The following is a 26,363-nucleotide window of genomic DNA, read 5'->3' as shown; positions in this document are numbered from 1 at the left end:
TTTGACTCAGCCATGCCTCCTTACCTGTTCAACATTTCCTCATCTCCCACCACTTTTAATGCGACTATCCCCAATGCTTCTCCCTCTTTTCCCCCTGCTAAGCATTTGATGTTCTTGTTCACACAGGAGAGAGACATGACTATCGTGGATCCTCTCGGGGAGCCTCAACAACCTCATGATGCTGAAGAGGCAGAGAAGAGTCTCTCCAGATCAGAACACTAGATGGTACAGCTTGGTCTGGTCTAGCATACAGCTTGCTCTATCGGGCTCTGGGCTGGATTTCTGTAAAGCACTTTGTCAACAGTGACATCAGCATCCATAATGATATGTGTCTGTGTCCCCTCTTTATGGTTACCAGGACAACGCTAGCCCTTCCTCCCTCCCAGAGTCCCCGTGTCATGCCTCTCCCGGTGGGGCCTTACTGCTGGGTATGAAGAGGTTGTCTGTGCAGCTGGTGGACTGCAGGAAAACAATGGGGCTGAGTGGAACTGTGAGAGGAGGAGAAGAGAAGAAAGGATCAGATTTGACACATCAAAGTAAGTGCTGGAGTTTAGTTTGAACAAATACAATAGATATTCCCACTGGTATCTGTTACTTGGACAACCAGCAGAGTTCTGTTAGTTGATATGAAGATGGACTAATAAAAATCATGTTTGACTTAGTCACCTGTTCTTTTGAGCAATCAATTGGTACAAATTTAAAATGTGTATTTCTATATATACACTACTTTTGAAAAGTTTGGGGTCACTTAGAAATGTCCTTGTTTGTGAAAGAAAAGCACATTTGTTGTCCATTAAAATAACATCAAATTGATCAGCAATACAGTGTAGACATTGTTAATGTTGTAAATGACTATTGTAGCTGGAAACTGCAGATTTTTTTATGGAATATCTAAATAGGCGTACAGAGACCCATTATCAGCAACCAGTGGGAGGCCCCGGTGCACAACTGAGCAAGAGTACAAGTACATTAGAGTGTCTAGTTTGAGAAAGACGCCTCACAACTGGCAGTTTCATTAAATAGTACCCACAAAACACCAGCCTCAACGTCAACAGTGAAGAGGCGACTCCAGGATGCTGGCCTTCTAAGCAGAGTTGCAAAGAAAAAGCCATATCTCAGACTGGCCAATAAAAATAAAATATTAAGATGGGCAAGACAACACAGACACTGGACAGAGTAACTCTGCCTAGAAGGCCAGCATCCAGGAGTCGCCTCTTCACTGTTGACGTTGAGACTGGACAGAGGAACTCTGCCTAGAAGGCCAGCATCCAGGAGTCGCCTCTTCACTGTTGACGTTGAGACTGGACAGAGGAACTCTGCCTAGAAGGCCAGCATCCAGGAGTCGCCTCTTCACTGTTGATGTTGAGACTGGACAGAGGAACTCTGCCTAGAAGGTCAGCATCCCGGAGTCGCCTCTTCACCGTTGATGTTGAGACTGGACAGAGGAACTCTGCCTAGAAGGCCAGCATCCAGGAGTCGCCTCTTCACCGTTGATGTTGAGACTGGACAGAGGAACTCTGCCTAGAAGGCCAGCATCCAGGAGTCGCCTCTTCACTGTTGATGTTGAGACTGGACAGAGGAACCTTGCCTAGAAGGCCAGCATCCAGGAGTCGCCTCTTCACTGTTGATGTTGAGGACTTGTGAGGCGTCTGTATCTCAAACTAGACACTCTAATGTACTTGTGCTCTTGCTCAGTTGTGCACCGGGTCCTCCCACTCCTCTTTCTACTCTGGTTAGAGTCAGGTTGTGCCGTTTTGTGAAATGAGAAGTACACAGCTATGTACGAGAACTTCAGTTTCTTGGCAATTTCTCGCATGGAATAGCCTTTATTTCTCAGAACCAGAATACACTGACAAGTTTCAGAAGAAAGTTATTTGTTTCTGGCCATTTTGAGCCTGTAATCAAACCCACAAATGCTGATGCTCCAGATACTCAACTAGTCTAAAGAAGGCCTGTTTTTAACTCTGCTAACATAATTGCAAACGGGTTTTCTAATGATCAATAGCCTTTTAAAATGATAAACTTGGATTAGCTAACACAACGTGCCATTGGAACACAGGAATGATGGTTGCTGATAATGGGCCTCTGTAGATAATAACGGGCCTCTGTAGATAATAAATGGGCCTCTGTAGATAATAATGGGCCTCTGTAGGTAATAATGGGTCTTACTGAACACCTTCAGGTTGTCTTACAGAACACCTTCAGTCTCTACACAGGGCCTCGTAGACTGGCCTAAACAGTCTCTACACGGGGCCTTGTAGACTGGCCTAATCAGTCTCTACACAGGGCCTCGTAGACTGGCCTAATCATTCTCTACACAGGGCCTTGTACACTGGCCTAATCAGTCTCTACACAGGGCCTTGTACACTGGCCTAATCAGTCTCTACACAGGGCCTTGTAGACTGGTCCAATCAGCACTATGGGGACATGGTCAGTGATTGGGTGGATAAAGAGAGCACTCTTGTCTGGGTTTTTTGCCTTTATTAACACTTGTAATACATTTGTATAGATGTATTACTGCCTTTATTACTGCATTATTATAAGATGATACGTCAGATGCTGGCTGGAATGATTTCTGGCCCTAGATAGAGTGATTTCTGGCCCTAGATAGAGTGATTTCTGGCCCTAGATAGAGTGATTTCTTATGATGGCAGGAGGCTTTTAAAGGTAAATTTTTATTTTATATGAAGTTACGCTGTTGTATTTCTGCTTAATCGCCGCATGTTGAATTATAAATCGCAAGTCACATGATGTTTTGTCATATTATCATAGGCCTATGTAATGTCTTGCTCCCAGGCAGACTAAATAACTTTTTTGCCCGCTTTGAGGACAATACAGTGCCACTGACACGGCCTGCAACGAAAACATGCGGTCTCTCCTTCACTGCAGCCGAGGTGAGTAAGACATTTAAACGTGTTAACCCTCGCAAGGCTGCAGGCCCAGACGGCATCCCCAGCCGCGCCCTCAGAGCATGCGCAGACCAGCTGGCCGGTGTGTTTACGGACATATTCAATCAATCCCTATACCAGTCTGCTGTTCCCACATGCTTCAAGAGGGCCACCATTGTTCCTGTTCCCAAGAAAGCTAAGGTAACTGAGCTAAACGACTACCGCCCCGTAGCACTCACTTCCGTCATCATGAAGTGCTTTGAGAGACTAGTCAAGGACCATATCACCTCCACCCTACCTGACACCCTAGACCCACTCCAATTTGCTTACCGCCCAAATAGGTCCACAGACGATGCAATCTCAACCACACTGCACACTGCCCTAACCCACCTGGACAAGAGGAATACCTATGTGAGAATGCTGTTCATCGACTACAGCTCGGCATTCAACACCATAGTACCCTCCAAGCTCGTCATCAAGCTCGAGACCCTGGGTCTCGACCCCGCCCTGTGCAACTGGGTACTGGACTTCCTGACGGGCCGCCCCAGGTGGTGAGGGTAGGCAACAACATCTCCTCCCCGCTGATCCTCAACACGGGGGCCCCACAAGGGTGCGTTCTGAGCCCTCTCCTGTACTCCCTGTTCACCCACGACTGCGTGGCCACGCACGCCTCCAACTCAATCATCAAGTTTGCGGACGACACAACAGTGGTAGGCTTGATTACCAACAACGACGAGACGGCCTACAGGGAGGAGGTGAGGGCCCTCGGAGTGTGGTGTCAGGAAAATAACCTCACACTCAACGTCAACAAAACTAAGGAGATGATTGTGGACTTCAGGAAACAGCAGAGGGAACACCCCCTATCCACATCGATGGAACAGTAGTGGAGAGGGTAGCAAGTTTTAAGTTCCTCGGCATACACATCACAGACAAACTGAATTGGTCCACTCACACTGACATCGTCGTGAAGAAGGCGCAGCAGCGCCTCTTCAACCTCAGGAGGCTGAAGAAATTCGGCTTGTCACCAAAAGCACTCACAAACTTCTACAGATGCACAATCGAGAGCATCCTGGCGGGCTGTATCACCGCCTGGTACGGCAACTGCTCCGCCCTCAACCGTAAGGCTCTCCAGAGGGTAGTGAGGTCTGCACAACGCATCACCGGGGCAAACTACCTGCCCTCCAGGACACCTACACCACCCGATGTTACAGGAAGGCCATAAAGATCATCAAGGACATCAACCACCCGAACCACTGCCTGTTCACCCCGCTATCATCCAGAAGGCGAGGTCAGTACAGGTGCATCAAAGCTGGGACCGAGAGACTGAAAACAGCTTCTATCTCAAGGCCATCAGACTGTTAAACAGCCACCACTAACATTGAGTGGCTGCTGCCAACACACTGACACTGACACTGACTCAACTCCAGCCACTTTAATAATGGGAATTGATGGGAAATTATGTAAATATATCACTAGCCACTTTAAACAATGCTACCTTATATAATGTTACTTACCCTACATTATTCATCTCATATGCATACGTATATACTGTACTCTACATGATCGACTGCATCCTTATGTAATACATGTATCACTAGCCACTTTAACTATGCCACTTTGTTTACTTTGTCTACATACTCATCTCATATGTATATACTGTACTCTATATCATCTACTGCATCCTTATGTAATACATGTATCACTAGCCACTTTAACTGTGCCACTTTGTTTACTTTGTCTACATACTCATCTCATATGTATATACTGTACTCGATACCATCTACTGTATGCTGCTCTGTACCATCACTCATTCATATATCCTTATGTACATATTCCTTATCCCCTTACACTGTGTATAAGACATTTACATTACATTTAAGTCATTTAGCAGACGCTCTTATCCAGAGCGACTTACAAATTGGTGCATACACCTTAGTTTTGGAATTGTTAGTTAGATTACTTGTTGGTTATCACTGCATTGTCGGAACTAGAAGCACAAGCATTTCGCTACCCTCGCATTAACATCTGCTAACCATGTGTATGTGACAAATAAAATTTGATTTGATTTGATGTTTTGTTTTATGTTGTGTTTGTTAATTGCGGACGTGGAATGCAGTAGCCTAGCGATTAGAGCTTTATGCCAGTAACCAGGAAGGTCGCTGGTTCAAATCCCGATGCCAACAAGGTGAAAAATGTGTCGATGTGCCCTTGAGCGAGGCACTTAACCCTGATTTCTCCAGGGTCGCAGGTTGATAATAATGTCTGACCCTGGCCGTGACCCCACTCTCTGAGGGTGTCTCATGGGGAGTTGGGATAATGACTGACCCTGGGAGTGACCCTACTCTCTGAGGGTGTCTCATGGGGAGTTGGGATAATGTCTGACCCTGGAAGTGACCCCACTCTCTGAGGGTGTACCAGGGGGAGTTGGGATCATGTCTGACCCTGGCCGTGACCCCACTCTCTGAGGGTGTCTCAGGGGGAGTTGGGATAATGTCTGACCCTGGGAGTGACCCCACTCTCTGAGGGTGTACCAGGGGGAGTTGGGATAATGACTGACCCTGGGAGTGACCCCACTCTCTGAGAGTGTCTCAGGGGGAGTTAGGATAATGACTGACCCTGGGAGTGACCCCACTCTCTGAGGGTGTCTCAGGGGGAGTTGGGATAATGACTGACCCTGGGAGTGACCCCACTCTCTGAGGGTGTACCAGGGGGAGTTGGGATAATGACTGACCCTGGGAGTGACCCCACTCTCTGAGGGTGTCTCAGGGGGAGTTGGGATAATGACTGACCCTGGGAGTGACCCCACTCTCTGACGGTGTCTCAGGGGGAGTTGGGATAATGACTGACCCTGGGAGTGACCCCACTCTCTGACGGTGCCTCAGGGGGAGTTGGGATAATGTCTGACCCTGGGAGTGACCCCACTCTCTGAGGGTGTACCAGGGGGAGTTGGGATAATGACTGACCCTGGGAGTGACCCCACTCTCTGAGGGTGTCTCAGGGGGAGTTGGGATAATGTCTGACCCTGGCCGTGACCCCACTCTCTGACGGTGCCTCAGGGGGAGTTGGGATAATGTCTGACCCTGGGAGTGACCCTACTCTCTGAAGGTGCCTCAGGGGGAGTTGGGATAATGTCTGACCCTGGGAGTGACCCCACTCTCTGAAGGTGTACCAGGGGGAGTTGGGATAATGTCTGACCCTGGGAGTGACCCCACTCTCTGAGGGTGTACCAGGGGGAGTTGGGATAATGACTGACCCTGGGAGTGACCCCACTCTCTGAGGGTGTACCAGGGGGAGTTGGGATAATGACTGACCCTGGGTGTGACCCCACTCTCTGAGGGTGTACCAGGGGGAGTTGGGATAATGACTGACCCTGGCCGTGACCCCACTCTCTGACGGTGCCTCAGGGGGAGTTGGGATAATGTCTGACCCTGGGAGTGACCCCACTCTCTGAGGGTATCTCAGGGGGAGTTGGGATAATGACTGACCCTGGGAGTGACCCCACTCTCTGAGGGTGTACCAGGGGGAGTTGGGATAATGTCTGACCCTGGGAGTGACCCCACTCTCTGAGGGTGTACCAGGGGGAGTTGGGATAATGTCTGACCCTGGCCATGACCCCACTCTCTGAGGGTGTACCAGGGGGAGTTGGGATAATGTCTGACCCTGGGAGTGACCCCACTCTCTGAGGGTGTACCAGGGGGAGTTGGGATAATGTCTGACCCTGGGAGTGACCCCACTCTCTGAGGGTGTACCAGGGGGAGTTGGGATAATGTCTGACCCTGGGAGTGACCCCACTCTCTGAGGGTGTACCAGGGGGAGTTGGGATAATGACTGACCCTGGGAGTGACCCCACTCTCTGAGGGTGTACCAGGGGGAGTTGGGATAATGTCTGACCCTGGGAGTGACCCCACTCTCTGAGGGTGTACCAGGGGGAGTTGGGATAATGACTGACCCTGGGAGTGACCCCACTCTCTGAGGGTGTACCAGGGGGAGTTGGGATAATGTCTGACCCTGGGAGTGACCCCACTCTCTGAGGGTGTACCAGGTGGAGTTGGGATAATGTCTGACCCTGGGAGTGACCCCACTCTCTGAGGGTGTCTCAGGGGGAGTTGGGATAATGACTGACCCTGGCCGTGACCCCACTCTCTGAGGGTATCTCAGGGAGAGTTGGGATATGGAAAAGGCACATTTGCAATTCACACGTGTATAAAACCCGCTTGTACAAGTGAAATAGGGCAAGTTAAGCGCCCAACAAATTAATTTAATTACTATTAACAAGATATTGATTTTCGTTTAAAAAAAGCAACATACTTTTACATTTTTTTTTTTACTACCAATGACCCACATTACAACCTAACTACATAACGTTTTACTGTAGGTACCTGTGTGTGTGTGTGGGGGGGGCAGAGTCGTGTATTACAGTGTGTGAAGCCTAGAGTTTTTAAACTCGCTTGTATGACTCTTTTATTTTAAAAACCCTGTTCCGTTTAAGCATGTTGGGAGGACTTTTGCTACCAGTAGACTAAGCAGATAGCCTACTTCTGAGAGTTGACTTGAACAGGTGAGACGTCACGTGACCACCCGTACACAGAAGTCGTTCAAGCAGTTGAACCGAGTCATGCCTTGGGAGTTATTATTTTTATTTAACTATAATTCCTAATGTTTTATCCACTGGGGCTGGGTGATACGATATAATCCTAGGGCCATAGCGTGTGCCTTGCGTTTGAACACTCGGAATAAGAAGGAAAGAGAACGATTTTACCCTACAAAATGACTTCGAACCAGTTGGCTTTCATTCTGACATGTACTTTATGGAACAGGATATTGGTGTGTGCTGGAGGTAAGATTATATTCTGTCATTTAATATATTGACAATATTGCTTAATCGATTAAACAGAAAACCGATTCAATTGTATGTTATTTTATAAACTTTACCGCATGCTATCGTGCGTAAAGCGCGAGAGGGTTGTTTTTTTGTTGAAGAATATGATTTGAGTTTCTTGCAAATTTCATTAGTATATACGGTATAAACATTATATGTAGTTTGAACTTCTTTGCACAGGTTGTTTATCACCAATAGGAAACGAACGAAAGTGACGACTCCTTGCGTCATAATGTCGAACGAACTCTGTTTAAAGATACATTACTCATTCAAATAAATAGAATTAGAAGACAAGAGACAGTTGCCAATCAATTGGAGAAGAGACAACCAATCAATGACAAGTACACATCTGTCGGCTCTCAACACTGCAACCTTTCAAGTGTCATTCAGTCATGAGTTCTCCAGACCAGTCGGACACTAACGACGACAATTGCTCCAATCTGGACTTCGTACCCGGATATACAGCTCAGTGCTACCACCATGTTAATAATAAATCATATACAGAATGTTAAAACAGAGTGTGTGTTTGTGTGTATGTGCAGTGGTTACTGTGTAAGTTGGAAGGTTCGGGAAAAGGGCGGTGACCTGCGAGGCTCTGAGGGACCGGAACGCAGGAAAACAACATCATCTTTAAAATAAATCATTGCATGCATTTACTTTATTGCTCTTTTGAAAACCTGTATTTCTACTTGCACATCGCCATCTGCTCATCTATCACTCCAGTGTTCATTTGCTAAATTGTAATTACTTCGCTACTATTGGCCTATTTATTGCCTTACCACCTCACGCCATTTGCACACACTGTATATAGACTTTCTTTTTTTTCTATTGTGTTATTGACTGTATGTTTGTTTATTCCATGTGTAACTCTGTGTTGTTGTTTATTCCATGTGTAACTCTGTGTTGTTGTTGTTTGTGTCACACTGCTTTGCTTTATCTTGGTCGGGTCTCAGTTGTAAATGAGAACTTGTTCTCAACTAACCTACCTGGTTAAATAAAGATTAAATAAATGTAAAACTAGATAAATAATGAACCTCCCTTGGCACAGAGCAGTAGTGTAGATGCGCTTACAGAAGCTGCACATGCATTTCATGTAATTCCACATCATATTAGATGACTGGAGATTTTAGCATAATAGTTTTTAATACCTTTATAAATTATCTGTCATTTACAGGCTACTCTGACACTGACGTCCTGAGAATCTGAGATCAATGAAAACGACCTTGTCTTGAATATATGAAAAGCCTCGGTGTGGGACACAGATATTGTACGATAAAGATGTCCAGTTTCACTGACTCACCGGCGATGGTTGATGCACTCGTGCCAAAATCCTATCTCACTCTTGTTCTACTTTGTATTACAATACTGTTATATATACTTATACTTATATATGCTCGCTCAATAGGTATATTTGGAAGTTGATAACATATTTGGTGTCCTACAGACAGATTGTCTTATTTTTTTTCTGCAGGATCCATCTGCTTTCCAACCTGTGTTTTTCCCGTGATGTCATTAGAGATTTTGACTGGGTGCTGTTTGTTTACGGAGACGTAAACACGGAGTCGTGCGTTCCCGACCGTAGGCAATGCCCTGTGATTGGGCTAAACACAATGCACAGCTAGACTATAACAAGAGAGAGAGAGCTATTGATCCTCTGTGGCTAAATCATATGCCTACTACTCTTGATGTACTATTCTGAATTATTTCATTGCTTTATCAACAGACAGTAATTATATAATGTTGGTAAACGTATTGGATTTTATCAGGGGTGCTGCGGTACCTCCAGTGCACATCCCGCGGCTATTATTCCATAAGGAAATAAATGATTAAGTGCAACGCTGGGGAGATGAGAGTTGCAGGCTCATGTCTTCTCAGATCAGAGAGAGGAAGAGAGGTCATAGAAAGTGAATATCATTCTAGTTCTGAGCGATACATGCGCGCGTTTCTCTTTCACCCCGGTAATGGCCAGTGGCAACGCGTTGGTAAACGGCTGCGCAAGCCATAAACCCGGGGCGGCTCAACATGAATCAATTCTTACAATATCAGGCACGTTTTCACATTACGTTTTTTAGGTGGAAGCACAACTACATAGGAGGAAACTTGAATGAAATCTGATTGATTTGATTATTATTTAAAAAATACATCTCAAACAGTTCGCGTGAACGCGCACGCACTCAATTCTTCATTGCTGCGACATACTTGCTTGTTGAGATATCTGATCACGTTAGGCAGCGTTTCATTTTGGGGAGATTTTCGGCACAGCACCTGTTCCTGGCAAATATGTTCGGGAAACGTAACAGTGCGGTTCAAATGAAACACTGTTGTGTGTACAACAGATGCATCCAATCCTCAGGACTTCCCCCAGGGTTTCTTAGCAAGCCTGCTCTTTACCATACACGAATATGTTGACAAACTGGTCATTGTAGTAGTTCTAACTGACAAGACAGTGAGGGGAGGAAATCTATGTACTTCTGTTGTTTCTGCTGTGGGGATTAAATGGTTAAAGGGATCTGTTGTTGCTCTTTATGGCAGTGTATGCTTGCAGATACATTTATGACCTGTTTCCCCCCCACTGCTAACAGTGGTGTTTTAGGGCTGCTATAGAACTACTCAACATCTAAACCCAATCAATACTCTATAGTTGTCTGCTAACAGTGGTGTTTTAGGGCTGCTATAGAACTACTCAACATCTAAACCAAATCAATACTCTATAGTTGTCTGCTAACAGTGGTGTTTTAGGGCTGCTATAGAACTACTCAACATCTAAACCCAATCAATACTCTATAGTTGTCTGCTAACAGTAGTGTTTTAGGGCTGCTATAGAACTACTCAACATCTAAACCAAATCAATACTCTATAGTTGTCTGTTAACAGTGGTGTTTTAGGGCTGCTATAGAACTACTCAACATCTAAACCAAATCAATACTCTATGGTTGTCTGCTAACAGTAGTGTTTTAGGGCTGCTATAGAACTACTCAACATCTAAACCAAATCAATACTCTATAGTTGTCTGTTAACAGTGGTGTTTTAGGGCTGCTATAGAACTACTCAACATCTAAACCAAATCAATACTCTATAGTTGTCTGCTAACAGTGGTGTTTTAGGGCTGCTATAGAACTACTCAACATCTAAACCCAATCAATACTCTATGGTTGTCTGTTAACAGTAGTGTATTAGGGCTGCTATAGAACTACTCAACATCTAAACCCAATCAATACTCTATGGTTGTCTGCTAACAGTAATGTTTTAGGGCTGCTATAGAACTACTCAACATCTAAACCAAATCAATACTCTATGGTTGTCTGCTAACAGTAGTGTTTTAGGGCTGCTATAGAACTACTCAACATCTAAACCCAATCAATACTCTATGGTTGTCTGCTAACAGTGGTGTTTTAGGGCTGCTATAGAACTACTCAACATCTAAACCCAATCAATACTCTATAGTTGTCTGTTAACAGTGGTGTTTTAGGGCTGCTATAGAACTACTCAACATCTAAACCCAATCAATACTCTATGGTTGTCTGCTAACAGTGGTGTTTTAGGGCTGCTATAGAACTACTCAACATCTAAACCAAATCAATACTCTATAGTTGTCTGCTAACAGTAGTGTTTTAGGGCTGCTATAGAACTACTCAACATCTAAACCAAATCAATACTCTATAGTTGTCTGTTAACAGTAGTGTTTTAGGGCTGCTATAGAACTACTCAACATCTAAACCAAATCAATACTCTATAGTTGTCTGCTAACAGTGGTGTTTTAGGGCTGCTATAGAACTACACTGTGGTTGTCCTGTATTAATTTCTGGTTGATTTGAAGTTGTCAAACGAAATCAGAGGAGACTGAAAAACAAGGAATTTATAGGACTAAATAACTGACTGTATGGCCTGCTCTTTAAACCCATATGGCCCCTTGTCTCCCATATAGAACACCTGCTCTTTAAACCCATATGGCCCCTTCTCTCCCTTATAGAACACCTGCTCTTTAAACCCATATGGCCCCTTCTCTCCCTTATAGAACACCTGCTCTTTAAACCCATATGGCCCCTTCTCTCCCTTCTAGAACACCTGCTCTTTAAACCCATATGGCCCCTTCTCTCCCTTCTAGAACACCTGCTCTTTAAACCCATATGGCCCCTTCTCTCCCTTCTAGAACACCTGCTCTTTAAACCCATATGGCCCCTTCTCTCCCATATAGAACACCTGCTCTTTAAACCCATATGGCCCCTTCTCTCCCTTATAAAACACCTGCTCTTTAAACCCATATGGCCCCTTCTCTCCCTTCTAGAACACCTGCTCTTTAAACCCATATGGCCCCTTGTCTCCCTTCTAGAACACCTGCTCTTTAAACCCATATGGCCCCTTCTCTCCCTTATAGAACACCTGCTCTTTAAACCCATATGGCCCCTTCTCTCCCTTATAGAACACCTGCTCTTTAAACCCATATGGCCCCTTCTCTACCTTATAGAACACCTGCTCTTTAAACCCATATGGCCCCTTCTCTCCCTTATAGAACACCTGCTCTTTAAACCCATATGGCCCCTTCTCTCCCTTATAGAACACCTGCTCTTTAAACCCATATGGCCCCTTCTCTCCCTTATAGAACACCTGCTCTTTAAACCCATATGGCCCCTTCTCTCCCTTCTAGAACACCTGCTCTTTAAACCCATATGGCCCCTTCTCTCCCTTCTAGAACACCTGCTCTTTAAACCCATATGGCCCCTTCTCTTTCTTAAAGATCTGTCTGTATATCCTTTTTCCCCCTTAAAGATCTGTCTGTATATCCTGTTTCCCACGTAAAGAACTGACTGTATGTTCTGTTTTCCCCATAAAGAACTGACTGTATATCCTGTTTTCGCCTTAAAGATCTGTCTGTATATCCTGTTTTCCCCTTAAAGATCTGTCTGTATGTCCTGTTTTCCCTTAATGATCTGTCTGTATGTCCTGTTTTCCAAAGGCATATGCTTCTGCTCTGACAGAACAGCTCATTATCCTACTTTCCCCAATGTTACATCTGATGCATTTGCTCCTCAGCGATTTGCTATTCATCAAAGTACCCGTTTGCCCCATGAGGGAGCTGAGCTGCAAGTAAAAACAACTGGGTGAAAAAGCAAACCAGTTCACCTTCCATTAAGTTGCCCTGTTCCAGTCACTGTGTAACCAGCAACAATACTGCCCACCTGCTCTGCTGAGTCATAAAGTACTGTTTATAGTCATGCATTACTGTTTATAGACGCTAGTCCTCTGCCTGAGTCCTAAATGCCACCCTATTCCCTATATATAGTGCACTAGTTTTGACCAGGGCCCTATATAACCCTATTCCCTATATAGTGCACTACATTAGACCAGAGCCCTATAGAACCCTATTCCCTATATATAGTGCACTATTTTTGACCAGGGCCCTATAGAACCCTATTCCCTATATAGTGCACTACTTTAGACCAGAGTCCTATAGAACCCTATTCCCTATATAGTGCACTACTTTAGACCAGAGCCCTATAGAACCCTATTCCCTATATAGTGCACTACTTTAGACCAGAGTCCTATAGAATCCTATTCCCTATATATAGTGCACTATTTTTGACCAGGGCCCTACATTTACATTTACATTTAAGTCATTTAGCAGACGCTCTTATCCAGAGCGACTTACAACCCTATTCCCTATATAGTGCACTACTTTAGACCAGAGTCCTATAGAACCCTATTCCCTATATATAGTGCACTACTTTAGACCAGAGCCCTATAGAACCCTATTCCCTATATATAGTGCACTATTTTTGACCAGGGCCCTATAGAACCCTATTCCCTATATAGTGCACTACTTTAGACCAGAGTCCTATAGAACCCTATTCCCTATATAGTGCACTACTTTAGACCAGAGCCCTATAGAACCCTATTCCCTATATAGTGCACTACTTTAGACCAGAGTCCTATAGAATCCTATTCCCTATATATAGTGCACTATTTTTGACCAGGGCCCTACATTTACATTTACATTTAAGTCATTTAGCAGACGCTCTTATCCAGAGCGACTTACAACCCTATTCCCTATATAGTGCACTACTTTAGACCAGAGTCCTATAGAACCCTATTCCCTATATATAGTGCACTACTTTAGACCAGAGCCCTATAGAACCCTATTCCCTATATATAGTGCACTACTTTGACCAGGGCTCATAGCCTGGACAATAGGGTACCATTTGGTGCATTATATGCAAAACATTTGCTCATAACTTTGCTCTGTGCTTACCTACCTACCTACCTAGTTTTAGAAGACCTACTCATTCAAGGGTTTTCTTTATTTTTTGACTACTTTCGACATTATAGAATAATAGTGAAGACATCACAACTATGAAATAACAGATATGGAATCATGTAGTAACCAAAAAAGTGTTAAACAAATGGTAATAACCAAATAAGTATAACATTATGGTAATAACATGGTAATAACATGGTAATAACATGGTAATAGCCAAATAAATATACCATGGTAATAACATGGTAATAACCAAATAAGTATAACATGGTAATAACATGGTAATAACCAAATAAATATAACATGGTAATAACCAAATAAATCTAACATGGTAATAACATGGTAATAACCAAATAAATATAACATGGTAATAACATGGTAATAACCAAATAAGTATAACATGGTAATAACATGGTAATAACATGGTAATAACCAAATAAATCTAACATGGTAATAACATGGTAATAACATGGTAATAACCAAATAAATCTAACATGGTAATAACATGGTAATAACCAAATAAATATAACATGGTAATAACATGGTAATAACCAAATAAATATAACATGGTAATAACATGGTAATAACATGGTAATAACCAAATAAATCTAACATGGTAATAACCAAATAAATCTAACATGGTAATAACATGGTAATAACCAAATAAATATAACATAGTAATAACATGGTAATAACATGGTAATAACCAAATAAATCTAACATGGTAATAACATGGTAATAACATGGTAATACCCAAATAAATCTAACATGGTAATAACATGGTAATAACCAAGTAAATATAACATTATGGTAATAACATGGTAATAACCAAATAAATATAACATGGTAATAACCAAGTAAATATAACATTATGGTAATAACCAAATAAATATAACATGGTAATAACATGGTAATAACGTGGTAATAACAAAATAAATCTAACATGGTAATAACATGGTAATAACCAAATAAATCTAACATGGTAATAACATGGTAATAACCAAATAAATATAACATGGTAATAACCAAATAAATCTAACATTATGGTAATAACATGGTAATAACCAAATAAATATAACATGGTAATAACATGGTAATAACCAAATAAATCTAACATTATGGTAATAACATGGTAATAACCAAATAAATATAACATGGTAATAACATGGTAATAACCAAATAAATATAAGATGGTAATAACCAAATAAACCTAACATGGTAATAACACGGTAATAACATGTAATAACATGGTAATAACATGGTAATAACATGGTAATAACCAAATAAATATAACATGGTAATAACATGGTAATAACCAAATGAACCTAACATGGTAATAACATGGTAATAACCATATAAATATAACATGGTAATAACATGGTAATAACCTATTAATAACAATAGTTTGGTTATACCAAATGTGATCGTATTGTGATAGAATACCCTCGAGGTGGCCAACTCCATAAACTATTGTTGTTCCCAGCCAACTCCATAAACTATTGTCGTTCCTAGCCAACTCCGTAAACTATTGTCATTCCTAACCAACTCCATAAACTATTGTCGTTCCTAGCCAACTCCATAAACTATTGTCGTTCCTAACCAACTCCATAAACTATTGTCGTTCCTAACCAACTCCATAAACTATTGTCATTCCTAGCCAACTCCATAAACTATTGTCGTTCCTAGCCAACTCCGTAAACTATTGTCGTTCCTAGCCAACTCCATAAACTATTGTCATTCCTAGCCAACTCCATAAACTATTGTCGTTCCTAGCCAACTCCGTAAACTATTGTCGTTCCTAGCCAACTCCGTAAACTATTGTCGTTCCTAGCCAACTCCATAAACTATTGTCATTCCTAGCCAACTCCATAAACTATTGTCATTCCTAGCCAACTCCGTAAACTATTGTCGTTCCTAGCCAACTCCATAAACTATTGTCGTTCCTAGCCAACTCCGTAAACTATTGTCATTCCTAGCCAACTCCATAAACTATTGTCGTTCCTAGCCAACTCCGTAAACTATTGTCGTTCCTAGCCAACTCCATAAACTATTGTCATTCCTAGCCAACTCCGTAAACTATTGTCATTCCTAACCAACTCCATAAACTATTGTCGTTCCTAGCCAACTCCGTAAACTATTGTCGTTCCTAGCCAACTCCGTAAACTATTGTCGTTCCTAGCCAACTCCATAAACTATTGTCATTCCTAGCCAACTCCATAAACTATTGTCATTCCTAGCCAACTCCGTAAACTATTGTCGTTCCTAGCCAACTCCATAAACTATTGTCGTTCCTAACCAACTCCATAAACTATTGTCATTCCTAACCAACTCCATAAACTATTGTCATTCCTAGCCAACTCCATAAACTATTGTCGTTCCTAACCAACTCCATAAACTATTGTCGTTCCTAGCCAACTCCGTAAACTATTGTCGTTCCTAGCCAACTCCATAAACTATTGTCGTTCCTAACCAACTCCATAAACTATTGTCATTCCTAGCCAACTCCATAAACTATTGTTGTTCCTAGCCAACTCCGTAAACTATTGTCATTCCTAGCCAACTCCATAAACTATTGTCATTCCTAACCAACTCCATAAACTATTGTCATTCCTAGCCAACTCCATAAACTATTGTCGTTCCTAGCCAACTCCATAAACTATTGTCGTTCCTAACCAACTCCATAAACTATTGTCATTCCTAACCAACTCCATAAACTATTGTCGTTCCTAAACCAACTCCATGAACTATTGTCATTCCTAACCAACTCCATAAACTATTGTCGTTCCTAACCAACTCCATAAACTATTGTTGTGCCTCTAAGAGTTAGTTTCATATGCTTTGGGGTGGGGAGTTAAATTGGTATTTGCTACACCTGTAGAGAAGAGGTTTGTTTCAGTCAGTTAAATTGGTATTTGCTACACCTGTAGAGAAGAGGTTTGTATCAGTCAGTTAAATTGCTATTTGCTACACCTGTAGAGAAGAGGTTTGTTTCAGTCAGTGTGCCTGCCGAGTTGGCTGGTTCAGCCTTACAAGATTGGGCTGGGGAGATAACAGGGCCCTATTGGTTTTAGGTCATGCAGTCAATCAGTCAGTCAGTCAATCAGTCAATCAGTCAGTCAGTCAGTCAATCAGTAAGTCCGTCAATCAGTCAATCAGTCAATCAGTCAGTCAGTCAGTCAGTCAGTCAATCAGTCAGTCAGTCAGTCAATCAGTCAATCAGTCAGTCAGTCAGTCAGTCAGTCAGTCAGTCAGTCAGTCAATCAGTCAGTCAGTCAATCAGTCAATCAGTCAGTCAGTCAGTCAGTCAATCAGTCAGTCAGTCAGTCAATCAGTCAGTCAGTCAGTCAGTCAGTCAGTCAATCAGTCAGTCAGTCAATCAGTCAGTCAGTCAGTCAGTCAATCAGTCAGTCAGTCAGTCAGTCAGTCAATCAGTCAGTCAGTCAGTCAGTCAGTCAGTCAGTCAATCAGTCAGTCAGTCAGTCAGTCAGTCAGTCAGTCAGTCAGTCAGTCAGTCAATCAGTCAGTCAGTCAGTCAGTCAGTCAGTTGATTGCATTGATTGTAAGTTGCTAGGGATAAGAGTGTCTGCTTAATGAATGAAATGTAAAATATTGCAGTGACATGTGTATTGTGAATTTCACTTAGCTGGAGGAATTTAATATTATTTTCAGTTTGTTAAATGCGTTCATTCATTCCTTCATGCAGAATCCCTGTGCACCCAAGCCCCAGAGTTTCAGTTGCCCAGTGGGGGGCAGTCTGAGGTGTGGGAGACCCTGGGTTCCTTTGTGGCTCTGAACTGTACAGCCGTGATGTCCTGGAACCAGACGGACCAACGGTGTGACGCTACCTCCCGGACTCTGCTCTGGAGCAAAGATGGGACCCCTCTCAACCTCAGCCTTTACCCACAGAACACATCCACCTGGTCAGTTCAACGGGAGGTCACCTTGCCAAATCACATGTACACTGATCTACGGGTTGTCATTGCAAATAAGAATCTACTCTTGATTTATTTGTATAAAATAAGGTTAAATAAAAAAAATAATGTTCAGCCCCCCCCCCCCACAATATCCAACCAATTACAAATACAGAGGTCACCTTTTTCTTTTTTTTCTGGCAGGACTCCCAGCCAATCCCAAATGATTGTGAGCAGTGTGCTGCAGGTCCAGGTTAGAGAGCAGGCTGACTTTGGCCTCTACTCCTGTGAGGCGAGGAACACCTCTGCTGACTTCAGCCTGCAGAATACCGGTAAGAAACCAGGGGGCGGAGTTTATGGACTGAACCTTATATCAGACATGTTGTCAAAGGCAACTTACATTAGTGTGTGCATACAATGCTACTATCTGCAGTATAAAAGCTGATCTAACTAACTGAGCCTGGGTGAATTCAGGATGGATTCAGGTTGGATTCAGGATGGATTCAGGACGGATTCAGGACGGATTCAGGTTGGATTCAGGATGGATTCAGGACGGATTCAGGGTGGATTCAGGTTGGATTCAGGGTGGATTCAGGGTGGATTCAGGATGGATTCAGGGTGGATTCAGGATGGATTCAGGGTGGATTCAGGATGGATTCAGGGTGGATTCAGGTTGGATTCAGGATGGATTCAGGACGGATTCAGGACGGATTCAGGGTGGATTCAGGATGGATTCAGGTTGGATTCAGGATGGATTCAGGGTGGATTCAGGGTGGATTCAGGGTGGATTCAGGATGGATTCAGGGTGGATTCAGGATGGATTCAGGGTGGATTCAGGTTGGATTCAGGATGGATTCAGGACGGATTCAGGACGGATTCAGGGTGGATTCAGGTTGGATTCAGGGTGGATTCAGGGTGGATTCAGGTTGGATTTAGGATGGATTCAGGGTGGATTCAGGACGGATTCAGGTTGGATTCAGGGTGGATTCAGGGTGGATTCAGGATGGATTCAGGGTGGATTCAGGTTGGATTCAGGGTGGATTCAGGATGGATTCAGGGTGGATTCAGGTTGGATTCAGGGTGGATTCAGGATGGATTCAGGGTGGATTCAGGATGGATTCAGGTTGGATTCAGGTTGGATTCAGGGTGGATTCAGGATGGATTCAGGGTGGATTCAGGTTGGATTCAGGACGGATTCAGGATGGATTCAGGTTGGATTCAGGGTGGATTCAGGATGGATTCAGGGTGGATTCAGGTTGGATTCAGGATGGATTCAGGATGGATTCAGGTTGGATTCAGGTTGGATTCAGGGTGGATTCAGGATGGATTCAGGGTGGATTCAGGTTGGATTCAGGACGGATTCAGGATGGATTCAGGTTGGATTCAGGACAGATTCAGGGTGGATTCAGGACGGATTCAGGTTGGATTCAGGTTGGATTCAGGGTGGATTCAGGATGGATTCAGGGTGGATTCAGGTTGGATTCAGGGTGGATTCAGGATGGATTCAGGTTGGATTCAGGGTGGATTCAGGGTGGATTCAGGGTGGATTCAGGATGGATTCAGGTTGGATTCAGGATGGATTCAGGGTGGATTCAGGGTGGATTCAGGGTGGATTCAGGGTGGATTCAGGATGGATTCAGGATGGATTCAGGGTGGATTCAGGGTGGATTCAGGATGGATTCAGGGTGGATTCAGGGTGGATTCAGGGTGGATTCAGGTTGGATTCGGGTTGGATTCAGGGTGGATTCAGGGTGGATTCAGGGTGGATTCAGGATGGATTCGGGTTGGATTCGGGTTGGATTCGGGTTGGATTCGGGTTGGATTCAGGTTGGATTCAGGTGGATTCAGGGTGGATTCAGGTTGGATTCAGGGTGGATTCAGGTTGGATTCAGGATGGATTCAGGTTGGATTCAGGATGGATTCAGGTTGGATTCAGGGTGGATTCAGGTTGGATTCAGGGATTCGGATTCAGGGTGGATTCAGGTTGGATTCAGGGTGGATTCAGGATGGATTCAGGGTGGATTCAGGTTGGATTCAGGGTTTATTCAGGTTGGATTCAGGGTGGATTCAGGATGGATTCAGGTTGGATTCAGGGTGGATTCAGGTTGGATTCAGGGTGGATTCAGGATGGATTCAGGGTGGATTCAGGATGGCTTCAGGGTGGATTCAGGATGGATTCAGGGTGGATTCAGGGTGGATTCAGGATGGATTCAGGTTGGATTCAGGGTGGATTCAGGTTGGATTCAGGGTGGATTCAGGATGGATTCAGGGTGGATTCAGGATGGATTCAGGGTGGATTCAGGTTGGATTCAGGGTGGATTCAGGACGGATTCAGGGTGGATTCAGGTTGGATTCAGGTTGGATTCAGGTTGGATTCAGGGTGGATTCAGGGTGGATTCAGGATGGATTCAGGGTGGATTCAGGATGGATTCAGGGTGGATTCAGGATGGATTCAGGGTGGATTCAGGGCGGATTCAGGGTGGATTCAGGGTGGATTCAGGGTGGATTCATGACGGATTCAGGGTGGATTCAGGTTGGATTCAGGGTGGATTCAGGGTGGATTCAGGATGGATTCAGGGTGGATTCAGGTTGGATTCAGGGTGGATTCTGGATGGATTCAGGGTGGATTCAGGATGGATTCAGGATGGATTCAGGGTGCATTCAGGATGGATTCAGGATGGATTCAGGATGGATTCAGGGTGGATTCAGGTTGGATTCAGGGTGGATTCTGGATGGATTCAGGGTGGATTCAGGATGGATTCAGGATGGATTCAGGGTGCATTCAGGATGGATTCAGGGTGGATTCAGGGTGGATTCAGGGTGGATTCAGGGTGGATTCAGGGTGGATTCAGGATGGATTCAGGGTGGATTCAGGATGGATTCAGGATGGATTCAGGGTGCATTCAGGATGGATTCAGGGTGGATTCCGGGTGGATTCAGGGTGGATTCAGGGTGGATTCCGGGTGGATTCAGGGTGGATTCAGATATGCTGCTATTTATTTTAACTTTAGGTATTTCAGCTTTTATACTGCAGATAGTAGCTTCCATCAATGTAATTATCTGCATCATTTTCAATTCTGTCTATATATATTTTGTAAATATATATTTATATTATATATATCTTTGTACAAATATATTTTCCTTTATTATGTTCCCCTAAACCCCTCCCCTAATTGGAGTAAGCTAATGGACAACACTTTGGCTTCCACTTCCAGTTTATACATACTATATGCTGATTATTAATGACTCATGATTGTTGGTTTCTGTTTGTGGGATCCCAGCCCAGCCCAGCCACACAGCATCAGTGATAGCAGCCATCAGTCTCTTCCTGATCCTGACTATAGCTGCTGTTGTCTACTCCAGGTGTCGTCTCAATATCAAACTCTGGTACAGGAACTCCTATGGAGACTATGAGATCAATGGTGAGGAGTGAGGATTTTTTTTTCAATTTTCAATTTTTAAATCTTTATTTAACTAAGCAAGTCAGTTAAGAACAAATTCTTGTTTACAATGATGGCCTACCCTAGCCAAACCCTAACGACGCTGGGCCAATTTTGCGCCGCCCTATCGGACTCCCAATCACGGCCAGTTGTGATAGAGCCTGGAATCAAACCAGGTTCTGTAGTGACGCCTCTAGTACTGAGACGTAGTGCCTTAAACCGCTGCGCCACTCGGGAGCCCCAGTTTTAACCCACTGCAGTGGTTAAAACGCATTGGATGGGAACTTCGTGCTGTAGGTGGTTAGTTGTACAGATGTAGGATCTTCATTTGAGCCAGTTTTCTACAGCAGGAAAATAGTCTTGCAGCAACAGCAAATGTGAATTACTATGTGGATTATAATGAATAGACATTTTTTGTAGGGGTTGGAGACATTTTCCATTAGGGCAAATCAATTCTGATATTAAAAACTTTAGAAGCCTTCTTAAACCTCAATTACACTACACGTTTGCATTTCCTGATTTCAGGAAAATTCCGGCAACAACAGGAAGATCAAATTAAGATAAGGCGTCTGTAGGTACCTGTAAGCAGGTTGAAGTACTTCCGTGCTTCTACACCTGCATTGCTTGCTGTTTGGGGTTTTAGGCTGGATTTCTGTACAGAAATGAGATATCAGCTGATGTACGAAGGGCTATATAAATAAAATTTGATTGATTGATTGAACATTTTTTTTATTTTTTTATTTTACATTTATTTAACCAGGCAAGTCAGTTAAGAACATATTCTTATTTTCAATGACGGCCTGGGAACAGTGGGTTAACTGCCTGTTCAGGGGCAGAAAGACAGATTTGTACCTTGTCAGCTCGGGGGTTTGAACTCGCAACCTTCCGGTTACTAGTCCAACGCTCTAACCACTAGGCTACGCTGAAGTAGTATCGGGGTTTACAATGTATCGAACATATCAAAGATACTGTATATTGTTATATAATTGCAATGATTGTCATATGTGGTTGTAAAGAAGGGTTTCGTCAGGATCGTGACACTGAATTGTGGTTGTTTTAACCTACCTGAATTGAATGCACAAATGTTTAATCGCTCTGGGATAGTGTCTGCCAAATGACTCCAAGGTAAATTAAGCTGTGTTATAATGTCTCTTTTATGTCACCAGATGGGAAGCTGCATGATGCCTACTTCTCCTATGTCAACAATGAACACGACAGAAAGTTGGTCAACTTCATCCTCAAACCTCACCTGGTGAACAAATCTGGACATAAGCTACACCTCAGTGATAACAACATCCTACCTGGGGGTGGTAATGATGACACAACATAGCCCTCTGTAACTCCTACAGTCCGTTCGATTCTTACATGAAAAACAACAACTTTTTGGCCATTTGGCAGATGCGCTTATCCAGAGAAATTTACAGGAGCAATTAGGGTTAAGTGCCTTGTTCAATCCCCAAGCTGCCTTTTCACATAGTCGGCTTGGGGATTCAAACCAGCGATCTTCAGGCTACTGGCCTAATGCTCTTAACCTAATAGGTTACCTGCTGCCCTGTCTTCCCTGAAAGTTATCAGGTTAACTGTATTTTCCTCCTTTTTCTTCTTCCTCTTCCTCTTCTTCTTCTTCTTCCTCTTCTTCCTCTTCTTCTTCCTCTTCTTCTTCTTCCTCTTCTTCTTCTTCCTATTCTTCTTCCTCTTCTTCTTTTTCTTCCTCTTCTTCTTCTTTCTCTTCCTCTTCTTCTTCCTCTTCTTCTTCCTCTTTTTCTCCTCTGTCAGAGCCGTCTGCTGAGTTCCTGATGAACGTTAGTCACTGTCGGCGGCTCATTGTAGTGATGTCACACGCCTACCTAGAACAGGACTGGTGCTGTAACAACTTTAGGTAGGTATGCAAATAGCTCACCATTATGCCTAAGTAAAAAAATAATATTTGATCTATCTCTTACCTTAGCATGCTAAACGCTAATGCTAATGCTAGTTGTGTCGCTGTGTGTTCCTCTTTAGCTCAGCATGCTAACTGCTAATGCTGGTTGTGTCTCTGTGGTCCTCTCTTAGCTTAGCAGGCTAAGCCACTAATGCCACTAATGCTACAATGTCACTATGTGCTTACCCATTTCCGTAAAAACAGTGACAACTGCAAGTCTGTACAAAACCCTCAGCATAGCATGATCTAGCTGACTGCTAATGTTGTCCACCCTCTCAGACAGGGCCTTCTGCACCTGCTGGAGCTGTCCCAGAGGCCCATCATCATCATCACATTGGAGGGTCAGGTCAAACTCATGAGACCCGATGTAGTCCAGCAAATCAGAGAACAGCAACACAAACTCACCTTGCTCACCTGGTCGGGATCACACTCCATGGTGACTCAACCTAGCCTTGAACCTAACCCTTTATTTACATTTTATTTCACCTTTATTTAACCAGGTTTGCTAGTTGAGAACAAGTTCTCATTTATAACTGAGACCTGGCCAAGATAAAGCAAAGCAGTTCGACACATACAACGACACAGACTTGCATATGGAATAAACAAACATACAGTCAATAATCCAGTAGAAAAAATATATAGTTACAGTGTGTGCAAATGAGGTAAGATAAGGGAGGTAAGGCAATAAAATAGGCCATAGTGGTGAGGTAATTACGATATAGCAATTAAACACTGGAGTGATAGATGTGCAGAAGCTGAATGTGCAAGTAGAGATACTGGGGTGCAAAGGAGCTAAATAAATAAATACAGTATGGCGATGAGGTAGTTGGATGGGCTATTTACAGATTGGCTATTTACAGGTCACAGTGGTGGGTAGTATATGGGGCTTTGGTGACAAAACGGATGGCACTGTGATAGACTGCATCCAATTTGTTGAGTGTTGAGACTATTTTGTAAATGACATCGCCGAAGTCGAGGATCGGTAGGATAGTCAGTTTTACGAAGGTATGTTTGGCAGCATGAGTGAAGAATGCTTTGTTTTGCGAAATAGGAAGCCGACTCTAGATTTTATTTTGGATTAGAGATGCTTAATGTGAGTCTGGAAGGAGAGGTTACAGTCTAACCAGACACCTAGGTATTTGTAGTTGTCCACATATTCTAAGTCAGAACCGTTCAGAGTAATGATGCTGGATGGGCGGGCAGGTGCGGGCAGCGATCAGTTGAAGAGCATGCATTTAGTTTTACTTGCATTTAAGAGCAGTTGGAGGACACGGAAGGAGAGTTGTATGGCATTGAAGCTCGTCTGGAGGTTAGTTTAACACAGTGTCCAAAGAAGAGCCAGAAGTACACAGAATGGTGTCGTCTGCGTAGAGGTGAATCAGAGAATCACCAGCAGCAAGAGCAACATCATTGATGTATACAGAGAAGAGAGTCACCCTGAGAATTGAACCCTGTGGCACCCCCATAGAGACTGCCAGAGGCCCGGACAACAGGCCCTCCGATTTGACACACTGAACTCGATCAGAGAAGTAGTTGGTGAACCAGGCGAGGAAGTCATTTGAGAAACCAAGACTGTTGAGTCTGCCGATAAGAATGTGGTGATTGATGGAGTCGAAATCCTTGGCCAGGTTGATGAATACGGCTGCACAGTATTGTCTCTTATCGATGGCAGTTATGATATCATTTATGACCTTGAGCGTAGCTGAGGTGCACCCATGACCAGCTCGGAAACCAGATTGCATAGTGGAGAAGGTACGACTCTCTCCCTCCAGTCAGGCTACCAGCTCCTCCACCACCCTCCAGTCAGGCTACCAGCTCCTCCCCCTCCCTCCAGTCAGGTAGCTCTAGTCCAATGTTAGGTAGCTCTAGTCCAACGTTAGGTAGCTCTGGTCCAACATTAGGTAGCTCTGGTCAAACGTTAGGTAGCTCTAGTCCAACGTTAGGTAGCTCAAGTCCAACGTTAGGTAGCTCTAGTTCAACATTAGGTAGCTCTAGTCCAACGTTAGGTAGCTCTAGTCCAACGTTAGGTAGCTCTAGTCCAACGTTAGGTAGATCTAGTCTAACGTTAGGTAGCTCTGGTCCAACGTTAGGTAGCTCTGGTCCAACATTAGGTAGCTCTAGTCCAACGTTAGGTAGCTCTGGTACAACGTTAGGTAGCTCTGGTCCAACGTTAGGTAGCTCTAGTACAACATTAGGTAGCTCTAGTCCAACGTTAGGTAGCTCTAGTCCAACATTAGGTAGCTCTAGTCCAATGTTAGGTAGCTCTAGTCTAACGTTATGTAGCTCTGGTCCAACGTTAGGTAGCTCTGGTCCAACATTAGGTAGCTCTAGTCCAACGTTAGGTAGCTCTAGTCCAACGTTAGGTAGCTCTAGTCCAATGTTAGGTAGCTCTAGTCTAACGTTATGTAGCTCTGGTCCAACGTTAGGTAGCTCTGGTCCAACGTTAGGTAGCTCTGGTCCAACGTTAGGTAGCTCTAGTCCAATGTTAGGTAGCTCTGGTCCAACGTTAGGTAGCTCTGGTCCAACGTTAGGTAGCTCTAGTCCAATGTTAGGTAGCTCTGGTCCAACGTTAGGTAGCTCTGGTCCAACGTTAGGTAGCTCTGGTCCAACGTTAGGTAGCTCTAGTCCAATGTTAGGTAGCTCTGGTCCAACGTTAGGTAGCTCTGGTCCAACGTTAGGTAGCTCTGGTCCAACGTTAGGTATCTCTAAGCCAACCAAGAAGTTCAAACACATTCAAAGTTCCTCCATAGATCCCACTCCTCCCTAGGTATGATTCTGTGGGTCTAATTCAGATAATGCACGTCATAACAACGAGATGCCCAGCTCTCCTTAACAGCACAATTTCAGTCGCATGTTGCACCCTACACTACACTTGTCTGTCCAATGCATGTACATATCTTTCCCGTTCCATAGCAAGCTGTTTTATTCATTGGTGAAGTCATTTAATGTCGAGCTGAACCTCGACATCAGAGGTTTAAAAATAGGAACAGGAAGGAGTGATGTAAACCGTTACTTTTTTTTTTTTTGGGGGGTTGAACCGGTTCAGAACTTTATTTTGCTGGTCAGAACAG

At 43.7% G+C, this 26,363-nt stretch overlaps 1 protein-coding gene across 1 annotated transcript in view; it reads left to right on the top strand.

Moving 5' to 3' along the window:
• The first annotated feature begins 390 nt into the window (after positions 1-390).
• Positions 391-26,363, top strand: part of LOC118375577 (single Ig IL-1-related receptor) — a 29,219-nt gene continuing 3,246 nt past the window's right edge. Inside the window, exons 1-7 of the mRNA XM_052501865.1 lie at positions 391-536; positions 17,724-17,940; positions 18,136-18,263; positions 21,213-21,353; positions 22,538-22,681; positions 23,148-23,250; positions 23,572-23,785. Of these exons, the coding sequence (XP_052357825.1) occupies positions 431-536; positions 17,724-17,940; positions 18,136-18,263; positions 21,213-21,353; positions 22,538-22,681; positions 23,148-23,250; positions 23,572-23,785 (1,053 nt within the window). The 5' untranslated portion in view covers positions 391-430. The remainder of the gene's footprint in view (positions 537-17,723; positions 17,941-18,135; positions 18,264-21,212; positions 21,354-22,537; positions 22,682-23,147; positions 23,251-23,571; positions 23,786-26,363) is intronic.

The sequence above is a fragment of the Oncorhynchus keta genome, unplaced genomic scaffold, assembly GCF_023373465.1.
Source record: "Oncorhynchus keta strain PuntledgeMale-10-30-2019 unplaced genomic scaffold, Oket_V2 Un_contig_14590_pilon_pilon, whole genome shotgun sequence".
Classification (NCBI taxonomy): domain Eukaryota; kingdom Metazoa; phylum Chordata; class Actinopteri; order Salmoniformes; family Salmonidae; genus Oncorhynchus; species Oncorhynchus keta.
The sequence above is the reverse complement of the archived record's forward strand: the minus strand, read 5'-3'. Positions and strand labels throughout refer to the sequence as shown.